Genomic DNA, 12,078 nt, shown 5'->3' on the forward strand with positions numbered 1-12,078 from the left:
TTCAAGATACCCCAGGTTGTACCAGGCCGTGTGTTTCTAAGCTCCTTTCTTGCTCTCTACCTCCATCTCTTATGACTCAGGGTGACCTTGTCAATAGAAAACCAGGAAAACTATATGTCTCCGGAGGATTTCCCAGTGAGATTTCCAGTTAGCACACGCCGGCTCACACAGTGTGTGTGGAAGGGCTGTGATTAAACAATGGCATATTCATAAATACATTTAAAACTGTGAATTCCTATGCTAACTATGAGGTAATGAGAGACAGTTGGTACAAAATATTCCAACCTGTCGGTAACTGCAAAATCAAATCCACAGTAAGACCATTCACAAAAGGGGTAATTTAGCAAAAATACAGTAATAATGATCTTCAGTTTTCACAGATAGATGTATGTGTACTCTAACTATAGTATAGCAAGTAGCACTTTTCCCTCTCTCCCCACTATAATAAATCATGTCATATTATGTGAATTTGGTATAAAACAAAGAGGTAGTGTACCAAAAAGATATATGGCATTGATTTTATTGAGTAGGCTTACCTAAATCACTGCTATTTTAAAATAAAAATTCCTGATGCTAAATCTGAAGGTTAAACCAAAATCTTCTGAATGTATCGGATTTGAAATACTGTATAATAGTAAGGATAAATCACAGTACTGGAATAGACAAGCCAATTTAGAATCTGTTGGGCAGGGGTGTGTGAATTTATCAGAATCATAGGCCTTAAAATAGTCCAGATATTAAGTCTGACTAATAATAATTTCAAGGTTCCCACTACCTCTACAAGGTAAATGCTAAGGTCACTGCAGATCATCCCCAGGACTTAGAAAGTGATAACAGATAAGCCTAATAGGATTTGAATTTAAGCGGCTGTGATTTTTTTCCCTCCCTCTTCCAGCTTTGTGAAGTGGAAATTGTAACAGGCTCCAAGAGAAAATGCGCACTTTCAGACTTAAGGCGTGCCCTGATGATCAGCCACATCCACCGTACAAATCCTCCAAGACCAAATCATAGCATGAAACTAGGGTTGCATCAGGCAACACAGCATACGCTAAATAAAAATGCTGTTGACATTGTTACAATAAGAATTTCTTAAAGTTTATTTATTTATTTTGAGAGAGAGAGAGCACATGTACAAGTGGGGGAGGAGCAGAGAGAGAGAGAGAGAGAGAGAGGGAGAGAGAGAATCCCAAGCAGGCTCAACGCTGTCAGTGCAGAGCTCAACACAGGGCTTGACTTCATGAACTGTGAGATCATGACCTGAGCCAACAACAGTCAGAAGCTTAACAGACTGAGCCACCCAGACACGCCAAGAATTCCTTAACAGTAGTTTCTAAAGCAGTATTTCAGATCAATTTATTAGGAGACACACTAGCCAATGAGCCTAGAACAGCTGGCCCCGTGGAAAAATTATCCTATTCTTAAAAAAAAAGGCTAGAAAATCCTATGTGTTCAATTACTAACATACTGCATTTTTGCTAAATCACTGGACTTTATCATATTTATCATATTTGTTTGTACTATATATGTGTGTGCGCTGTGTATGTGTGTTCAGTCAAATGTCATGCCTTAAGTGCTTATTATATACCAGCTACATTACTGTGGACCTGGGATAAGAGCTTGAAAGAGAGACACAATCACCACCCCAGGAAAACATAGCCTAGCAGAGCTGTGCTTCTCAAACTTTTAATGTGCATACAAATCACCTAGGGATCTCATTAGTATGCAAATTCCGAATCAGTGTGTCTAGGGGAAGGCTGAGATTCTGCATTTCTAATATACTCCCTTTTAATGCTGATGTTGCTGGCATTTACGTAGCAAATGTTGGAGGACACAAACATTAAATCACACAAATAACTATATGCTTACATTTGTGGTAAGTGCTATAAAGAAACAAACACAAGGATCTATGAGATCAAATAAAGTGGGGGACCCAATCTATACCTCAGGAGGGGATATTTAAGCCAAAAGCTGAAGAATGGGATGGGGTGGGGGAGGAATATGTCATGCTAAATTATTGAGGCCAAATGTAGTCAATGCCACACGTACATTTGGTGTCTTTCTGCCTGAAGGTGTTCTCCAGACACCAGAGTGTCTTGACCTGTGCTCAGGGATTGCCCAAAGTACCTAAAGCCAAATACCCTGGAGCTATTTGCTTCAGGGACAGAAATTTATAAATAAACATCCCAGCTTCACCATGCCTTAGTGAGACACACTTAGGTTTCACAGTCTTTCAGAGAGTTCCCAGCAGGATTGTGCCCTAGTGACCCACAGTGATAACTCTTATATTAACTTTGACTTTCCTGTTTTCCCTGTATCAGATCCCTACTCCAGCCCAATGACTCTGGTCTCACCTCCAAATAAATTACTTTCTTCTAAATCCTTGTTTCAGAGTTTGCTTTTGAGGGAACTCAGATTAAGAAACCAACCCAGTCAGAGAGGACAACAATCACACACACACACACACACACACACACACACACACACACACACACCTCAGATAGAAATTGAAGGGGAAGAAAGACAGAGAAACCTGAAGTGAAGCTACTTCTGCTCTTGGACATTTGCCTCCAATCCTGGTGATCTTGAATTTCTGTTTTGAAGACCTCACGGGGAAAGAGGAACAAGTTGTAAACTGACTTTATTTCCTGAATTGGATTGTGGCTTCATGGTTGTTTGGAAAACTGTATATAAGTGGTTTAGGCACTTTACTATATGTATATTACACTTCACAACATTTAAAAATGTAATTTAAAAAAGTCTGACAAGAGAGGGATGATTTAGGTAAAGGGGAATGATGTAAGAATTATGTAGATGTTTTGGAAGAACAGGCAAGTATGGCTGGACAACAGGGAGAATGGTGGAAGATTCATTCATACATTCATTACTCATTTGTGACAAGTACAACCTCTTTTTTTTTTTTAAGAGAGAGAGCACATGCGCAGAGGGAGAGAATCTCAAGAAGGCTCCACGTTCAGTGCGGAGCCCCATGCATGGCTCAATCTCATGAACCATGAGATCATGATCTGAGCAGAAGTCAAGAGTTGGACACTCATCTGACTGAGCTATCCAGGTGTCCCATGTATGACCTCTTTTAATGGAACTTTCGTTAAGTGGAAGACAGGCAAAAAAAAAAAAAACCCACAAATAAATGAGCAAGATAATTTCAGAGATTAGTAATTACTATGAAGAAAACAAAATAGGTTGATACCATAGAAAAACACTGTGGATAGAGGGTTGCTTGGTGGAGTAATGGAGACTGGGTCACCTAGAAAGACCATACTGAGTTGCTGGCAATTGAACTGAGACCAGAGAGACAAGAAGATAAAACTAGACAGGGGCATAAAAGCCCCTGGGTGGTTCAGTCAGTTAAGCATCTGACACTTAGTTTGCGCTCAGGTTATGATCTCACAGTTTGTGAGTTTGAGCCCTGCATGTTGGGCTTTGCACTGACAGTGCAGAGCCTGCTTAGAATTCTCTCTGTGCCTCTCTGTCCCCCCCCCCACCCCGCTCGTGCTTTCTCTCTCTCTCAAAATAAACAAGTAAACTTAAAAAAATAGGGAAGTGCCTATAGGTCTCAGTAAAAAAATTGAGCTTTATTTTAGGAACAGTGGAAAGTCATTAAAGGTATTTACACAGAAGAGACAAATAATCGTACTAAGGTTCTTAAAGATCATTCTGATGATTCTATGATGAATGGTTTCTGTGGGTTCAGAACGATGCAGGTAGCCCAGTGAGAAGACATATGATAGGGGCTAACTAGGATGCTAAAGTAGAGACATACAGCTGGATATATTCAGGTTATACTGTAGACTTAGAATTGAATATTCCTTACATATATTTCTCATACAGACTCTACCCCCCCAAAGGAAATCATTAATCCCTGGGCCCTATCTTTTTAGCTATAGTGATTGAGCCGATGACTGACAAATGGCTAAAGCTGGATCAATCAGAATCCTTTCGTGGGATATTCCTAGTGGAGCTAGAGGGTAAGACTCTCCTTCTTTAGTAGAATGTTGTAATGCCATGAGAACTGCAAGTGGTCTGTTCAAGATTGTTTGGAGAAAGGCAGAAGGAAGTAGGAGAGGATGCAACCATGAAGAGAGAGAAGGGAGAGAGGCTGAGACAAATCCGTGTGTGATAGAATCTCCCAGCTGCTGTGGTTTTAACAGCATTTTATTTGACTATTGGAATTATTCCAGAATTTTTCCCAGTTCCACAAATCATATTAATTCCCTTTTGCATTTAGCTAGTTCAAATTGGCTTTCTTTCAATTACAACTGAAAAAAACCTGAGCAGTGTAAAAGGTGAAGGAGCTGGAGGTGAGCACCTTGGGGGATAGGTATGCCATTTACCAAATAGATGAAGGCTAGATGAGAAGCTGGCTCAGGAAGGAAGAGCCAAAGTATTGTTGATATAATGAGAATTTGAAATACTGGTGGGATATCAAAGTGGAAACATTAAATAGATAGTGGAAATTAGAATTTAGAGCTCAGCCAAGAGGAATGGAGTGTGGATATAAGTTAGGCATCACTAGCAAAGAGTTAATACCCAAACCTGTGGGATGATATGAGATGAATTAAATGAGGTAGAGAATGTCCAGTGGAAAGAGAACAGAATCCAGGACTAGGTCCTGAAGAACTCCGAGATCCATGGACCTCATGCCATAGATGAGATAGATACCAAACTTTCACAAAGGAGGTCTGCAAGCTGCCCATTGTGTTCCCACCACCATACAGCTGTAGTTTGTTTGCTGGATGATGATAACTAACCCTACAAGTTTCACCTTCATTGTTATCTGTAAAAAAAAAAAAAGCTGGGTGAGGAATGTATGAGTGTGTGTAACGGTGTCACTTTAAAGTAATGAGACTGAAAATAAACATTAAAAAAAATAATGAGACTGATATTCAAGGGTGGCTCATAAACTGACTCTGTAGGCAATCTTGAGAAAAATATCTGAGTAGTAAGATAAACATTTATACTTTAGAACTTGCTAGGCATTTGGATTATAGCAAGCCTTTTGTGTGCATGAGTCATTTCTCCATTATTTCTTGATTATAAACTTGGCAATGGGGAAGTGTACTAATTCTGTAATGGTCATTGGAGAATAATTTTTTTTATATTACCTCCAGTGTACATGGAATGAGGTCAGCACTGCCTGTTTAGAAAGCAGTTTGAATGAAGTTTTTTTTAAGTTTCTTATTTCTGTATTTAGTCACGTTGTTCACTAATCCAGAAGAGTCCCTATCATTGTGACATACATTTCTGAGATGACTGACTATATGTAGATGAATGCAGATGTCATAAATACAACACTATCTAAAAGAACTCTTTATCTAGTCAGGTATATATGAATTTCTTACGTTATAAGCCTGTATGATCTGTCGGATTAAGAGTCAGACCATATATCCTGGTTAAGCCGTAATGACGATTAGATGTGTTTTCAGCAAATACAACTACCAGATTTTATCATTTGTTCAACATTTCATGGACACTTGGGACAGAAAATTTTAAATTTTCTCAGTTAAAAATATAAAAATGCTGATCACTGATCATTTTGTTACAGTTCTAACAATTACAATACAGTTCTAAAAGGCTACATATAAATCTTCACAATTCTTAGTCTGTAGCTCAGATTAGCTTCTTAATGCCATGTTCTCCTAATGGAATGTTGTCTCCTTCTCAATGTTCTCTGCAGTATTTTTATATATCTTAAGTGAACTGAAAAATATGCTAAGACCCAGATGTTGTTTTATTTCAACAATTATAGAACTTACACAGTGAGGATCAGTAACTTTATAAATTTATGAGATTATTTAAAATGTGATTAGTGAAATGTTATCTGCATTTTTGTTTCCGATATTTTAAATTAAATCAAATTGAAAACATTGGACTAAATTTACTTTCCTTATGTGTTCTCTCTAGTTTTTTGGATGGCATTGTTTAAATGAATGCACCAATAAATATCATACATGATTCTTACTAATAAAACATAGATTGTCTGAAAAGTCTAGAAGCATAGGAAAAACATTTTATTTATTATGCTTTTTTCTGGTTAATAATTGGCTTAAATTTAGAAATGTGTTACCTGAAAAAAGAATGTGGGGATGAAAGGAAAATATATTTTGAAAATGTAACTAACATCGTGATTTTACATTTTGAAACTCAGATGCTCAGAAACAGATTAATTATAATTTTTAATTCATTTCATTCATCATTCATCCAGACATAACCACTTTTATTTTGTTAATTACTTTTAATAATGGAATGATCACCCACAAAGTCACTATCCAAAACAAAAGCTGAGCCTCTAACAACAGCTCACATCAAATCCTGTTACCCATTATCCCAAACAGTCCACCCCCCTCTTCTCTCCTATCCTAAGGATCCACCACCCAGAATCTTATAATCCTTGTTCCTTTTATCTCATTGTATTATAACTGTATTATAACTATTTTTTTCCTAAAACATACACAAACATATATTTAGTAGTTTTTTTTTTTAATTTACAAAAAGAATGTCAGACTTTGTATTATCTTTTGGAACTTCTGTCATTTAGTGTTGTATTGATAAGATTAATTTGTATGGTTACTTGCAGTTACATTGTATTCATTTTCATTGCCTCCATATTCATCGAGTGACTGTATCTTGGTTTATTTTATCTACCATCTATTGCTGGACATTTGGATTCGTTCTGGTGTTTGTTAGTATGAACAGTGCTGCTATAAACATCCTTTTATGTGTCTTCTCTTATACATGTGCAAGGGTTTCTGTTGAGTATATACCTGGATATAGAAGTACTGGGGTATAGAGAAGATAAATGTTTGATTTTAAGAAAAAAGTGGCAAGCTTTTCCAGAGTTGTTGCCCTCATCTGTAGCATGTGAGAGAAGCTATGGAGCCATACTTGGCATTATCAGAATTTTAAATATTTAGAATCCAGTGGAGGTAAAATGGTATCCTATTGTGATCTTAATAAACATTATTTTAAAATAAAAACATTCCAACATTCCTTCATTTCTAGTTTTTTCAAGAATACTGTGCATTTCAAAATATGGTAGTGGTGTATAGATCAATACAAAGTAATTAATTACAAAATGACCTATGTCTTACTTGGGGCTAATTTTATTTTATTTTTTTGCAACTCTTCTTTCACATTACTACAGACATAGCCAGGACTATGATATACAGTCATTTTGGCCATTATATTCTCTTCTGGTATCCCACCTCCCGAGGCAGAATGCCAAGGAGTGAGATCATGTATTTGCTATAAGCTTTTCAGTCATTCATTCTTTCTCACTCTAGAAGCTTCACCTCATCCCAAGTGATTTAAAAAATATCTGAGAGATTTCCATTGCCTACTCAGGTTTATAAAAGGTTTTATTTTATTAAAATATATAGCGCTACACGGACACATTTATGAACACACAGTCATTTGATTGCAAAGGTATATAGAATTGGCCCACATGATTAAGTATTTTTAAAATCCATTCAATTAGATTTCTAGATGTTCATGTTCCTTTCTCATTAGACATTAAGTCACTTAATTTAAATGCAAAGTCATGTTTAAGGTGACATGGACATCTGAAATGAAGGACTAATGAATGTCCTTTAAATTGGAAAGCAGCGAGGGTAGGAGAGAAATCCTGCTGCAAAACTCCACAGTCAGCAAAAGCAAGTAAGTGTGATGATGATTCATGGTGTTTACTATAGCTTGTTAACACACATAGAATTTCCAAGAGGAAAAGAAGAGTGAGAGTAGTGGTAAGAAAGAAGTAAGGACATACAGATGTGATCCTGAGGACTTCCTTTCCACCCCTCCTCACTAATCTGAACCATCTAATCTACCACAAGAAAGTGAGTTTAAAAGCGTGGTATGCATTATTCATGGAATGGTAACTTTCGTTCTGATTATAGATATATAAAAGCATCATGCATGTTAAGTGGGCTTAGTGGAAACTCTGTGCTTCTGTTGCAATGTATCTCGTCACTGAGTCAAGATGGATAATAGATCTCCTAAAATGATGTAGAATTGCCTATGTTGCTAACAAGAAAATCTTTTCATACACAGTGAAGTGTTTAAACTTTTCTTCCTTTACTTATCTTTAATTCCTTCCCACTTCCAATTGAGTTGTTTATATTTTTAAAAAACTGGACCTCTGAAGAAACTGACTCACTCATTTTTAAGTCACAGGGCATTTTTTTGCAGAATATGCATTGTAATGTAATAAATAATTTGATTTCTTAGGAATATTGAACTCTTGGGGTTTCTGGGTGGTGTAGTCAGTTGAGCATCCCACTTAGGCTCAGATCATGATCCCATGGTGGGCAAACCTGCATCTGGCTGACAGTGCAGAGCCTGCTTTGGATCCTCTACCTCCCTCTCTCTCTGCCCCTCCCCCGCCTCAAAAATAAACATTGAAAAAAAAAAAAGAATATTGGGCGCCTGGGTGGCTCAGTCAGTTAAGCGTCCGACTTCGGCTCAGGTCATGATCTCATTTTTGTGAGTTCAAGCCCTGCGTCGGTCTCTGTGCTGACAGCTCAGAGCCTGGAGCCTGCTTTGGATTCTGTGTCTCCTCCTCTGTCTGCCCCTCCCATGCTCATGCTCTGTTTCGCTCTCTCAATAATAAATAAATGTTAAAAAAAAATTAAAAAAAAAAAGAAGAATATTGAATTCTTGTGTCCCTTAAAGGGGACTTTTACAACTTACTAATACAAATATTGGCACTCAAGGGGCACCTGGGTGGCTCTGTCGGTTAAGCCTCTGACTTCAGCTCAGGTCATGATTTCCAGGTTTGTGAGTTCAAGCCCCAGTGGGGCTCTGTGCTGACAGCTCAGAGCCTGGAGCCTGCTTCAGATTCTGTGTTTCCCCCCTTTCTCTGCTCCTCCCATGCTCATGCTTTGTCTCTCTCTCTCTCAATGATAAATAAACGTTAAAAGAATTCAAATATTGGCAACTCAATCGCAGGTGAAAATATTAAAATAGTTCAAGGATAAAATTACACATGGGGTAGTTGTTCCCAAACATTAATAAGACCACGATCTCATTTTTATATAACATATATGCCAGAAGAAGTTATGAACCAATACAGTGGTAAGGAAAGGTAACTACACAACAGTTAAGATCTATGGCCATTGTTTTCCATTTAGGCTTAGAAGTACATTTCCTTTCCTGAGCGACCAATAAGGCCATTTCAAAGAGAAACAAATAGAAGCAAAAAATAGACTGTAAGACAAGCTCTGATTGAAGAAGCAGTATTACCCATTGAAAACACCCAAAAGGAACTCTCTAAATTCTTTGTCTAGCAATTAGCGTGCAGAAATCTCCTTGGACAGGAGAGAGAAGCAGTGCCCAGAAAGAGATTGGCACTTAAATAGTGCTGCCTCTGGTGGTGAAGGGATATGCTTATATTTCTCACAAGATTCTTTCCCCCTCCAGTTTTTACGAGGGTGGAGAGGGGGGGGGGGGGGGGTGGTAGGGAAACGTTACGTTTCTTCCCTGTAGCGACTTTGTTTCTTTTTCTCCTGCTCTAAGCAGGGTGTTTGACCTGGTCGACTGTGTTCCCTATACCTCTCGCACCAGCTGTGTCCCCGACCCCAGAATAAATCAGGGCTGCGAGAGGCCTGGCATAGCTCCGGACACATTTCCTGTAGGGGCCTAAGGAAGGCTGTTTGCAGTCAGGGCGGCGGTGGGGATTCTTGGCCGTTGATGGGGCGGGGAAGTGGGGGAGAGCCAGCTGTAGGGGGCGGTGACCACGCTCTTGGGACAGCTCCGCGCCCTCGGACGGGACAGATCCAAGTTGGGAACAGCTGTGGGCGCAGGGCCTTCAAGATGAGGCCGGCACTAGCTCTGTGCCTCCTCTGGCAGGCGTTCTGGCCTCGACCTGGCCGGAGCGAGCACCCCACCGCAGACCGCGCGGGCTGCTCGGCCTCGGGGGCCTGCTACAGCCTGCACCACGCTACCATCAAGAGGCTGGCGGCCGAGGAGGCCTGCAGTCTGCGCGGCGGGGCGCTCAGCACGGTGAGCGGGGGCGCAGAGCTCCGGGCGGTGCTTGCGCTCCTGCGGGCAGGCCCGGGGCCCGGAGGGGGCTCCAAAGACCTTCTGTTCTGGGTGGCGCTGGAACGCGGGCGATCGCACTGCACTCTGGAGAAAGAGCCATTGCGGGGTTTCTCCTGGCTCTCCCCCGACGTCAGCGTGTCCGAAAGCGAGACACTGCAGTGGGTGGAGGAGCCTCAACGCTCCTGCACTTCTCGGAGTTGCGCAGGACTCCAGGCCACCCGGGGGGTTGAGCCCGCAGGCTGGAAGGAGATGCGATGCCATGCGCGCGCCAATGGCTACTTGTGCAAATACCAGTTTGAGGGCTTGTGCCCGGCGCCGCGCCCCGGGGCCGCCTCTAACTTGAGCTACCGTGCGCCCTTCCAGCTGTACAGCGCGGCTCTGGACTTCAGTCCCCCAGGGACCAAGGTGAGTGCGCTCTGCCCTGGGCAGCTCTCCATCACAGCCACCTGCATCGTGGACGAGGTCGGCGCGCGCTGGGACGGGATACCCTCCGGGGCTGTGCTCTGTCCCTGCCCCGGGAGGTACCTCCGTGCTGGCAAATGCGCAGAGCACTCTAACTGTGTAGATGACTTGGGAGGCTTTGCCTGCGAATGCGCGGCGGGCTTCGTGCTGGGGAAAGACGGACAGTCTTGTGTAATCAGTGGGGAAGGACAGCCGGTCTCTGAGGGGACCGAGGTGCCCACCAGGTCAGCCACTGCAGCCAGCCCCGATCAGAAGAGAACGTGGACACCCAGGGTACCTGAAAAGCCAAGGGAGGTACCACATGTCCTTGGACAAGGCAGTTCAGCAACATCTATTGCCGAGATTCCTCAGTGGGGAGCACAGAGCACGATGTCCACTCTTCAGATGTCCTCTCAAGCTAATTCAAAGGCCGCCATCACCTCTTCAGGAAGCGTGACTCCCAAGTTTAATTCCACGTCTTCCCCTGCCATTCCCCAGGCTTTCAACTCCTCCTCCACCGTGGTCTTCATACTTGTGAGCATAGCGGTCATAGTGTTGGTTATCTTGACTGTGACAGTGCTGGGTCTTTTCAAACTCTGCTTCCACAAAAGCTCTTCTTCCCAGTCAAGAAAGGAGCCTTTGGCCCAGCCAGGCATGGAGAGTGGTACCGAGGCCGCTGCTCTGCGCTCCAGTTCTGTACATTGCACAGACAATGGGGTGAAGGTAGGGGACTGTGGTCTGCGGGACAGAGCGGAGGGCGCCTCACTGACAGGGTCCTCTCTTGGGTCAGGTGACACATAGGGAAAAGGCACTCCCTCTGAGCAGAGTTTTTCATTGTCAATGAAAGGGGAAAGAAAATGAACTTATTTAGGGACTGACTATTCCTATAGAAAATTCTCTTCCCCCAAATTCTCTCTACTCTACTGAGGAGATAAATCTGAACTGGACGCTGGATCCCTGAAGAAGACAGAGGTGATTGAAATGGAAGTGGCTTATGGTGGTAGTGGGGGCTGGGATCCTACTGTGGAGAGGTTTTCCCTTGTGTTTATTCTGGGGGATTTGGAGAAGGGCTTGAATTTGTTAAGACATTGGAAGCAAATAGAAAACAACACAATTAAAAAAAATTTTTAAACCAAAATGGAAAGGAAACTTACTGTCTGCATTGTTCAGCCTGGACATATAATGGTTTGAAATTCCCAGGCAAAAAATAAAGGATTGTTGATAACCCACACTCAAATATCATTGGTTTCCTGGAGGAGTAATTATTTAGGAAAAACAGCATAGGGGCATGCTGGGAATAGCAATAAGAGCATCCTGCTTTCAGATTGAAGGGGAAATCTTCAAGTCCTTGTAATGAGGAGTAGATCTTTAACAACTAGCAACTTTTTTTCTTGGTTCTTTTATACTTTGCTTTCAAAGTCACTGCTACTTATGTGCTCTGCTATAAATCCAAACTGTAGTGTTGCCAGAGTAGCTGGCTCTAGAAGGAAATTATAGTTGACCACCAATTCAAGTGTTTACTGTGTGTCCTTGCTCAGGAAACAAATGACTTGTGTTTTCCGTTTCCAGCGTTTGTGCTGT

The 12,078-nt window shown here is 41.5% G+C and overlaps 1 protein-coding gene across 1 annotated transcript; it reads left to right on the forward strand.

The window, feature by feature from the left end:
- The first annotated feature begins 9,540 nt into the window (after positions 1-9,540).
- CLEC14A (C-type lectin domain containing 14A) lies at positions 9,541-11,573 on the forward strand. The gene has a single exon (XM_049611593.1). It carries the CDS (start codon positions 9,706-9,708, stop codon positions 11,296-11,298), a length of 1,593 nt encoding a protein of 530 aa, XP_049467550.1. The 5' UTR covers positions 9,541-9,705; the 3' UTR covers positions 11,299-11,573.
- Positions 11,574-12,078: the final 505 nt, after the last annotated feature.

The sequence above is a fragment of the Panthera uncia genome, assembly GCF_023721935.1.
Source record: "Panthera uncia isolate 11264 chromosome B3 unlocalized genomic scaffold, Puncia_PCG_1.0 HiC_scaffold_1, whole genome shotgun sequence".
Lineage (NCBI taxonomy): Eukaryota > Metazoa > Chordata > Mammalia > Carnivora > Felidae > Panthera > Panthera uncia.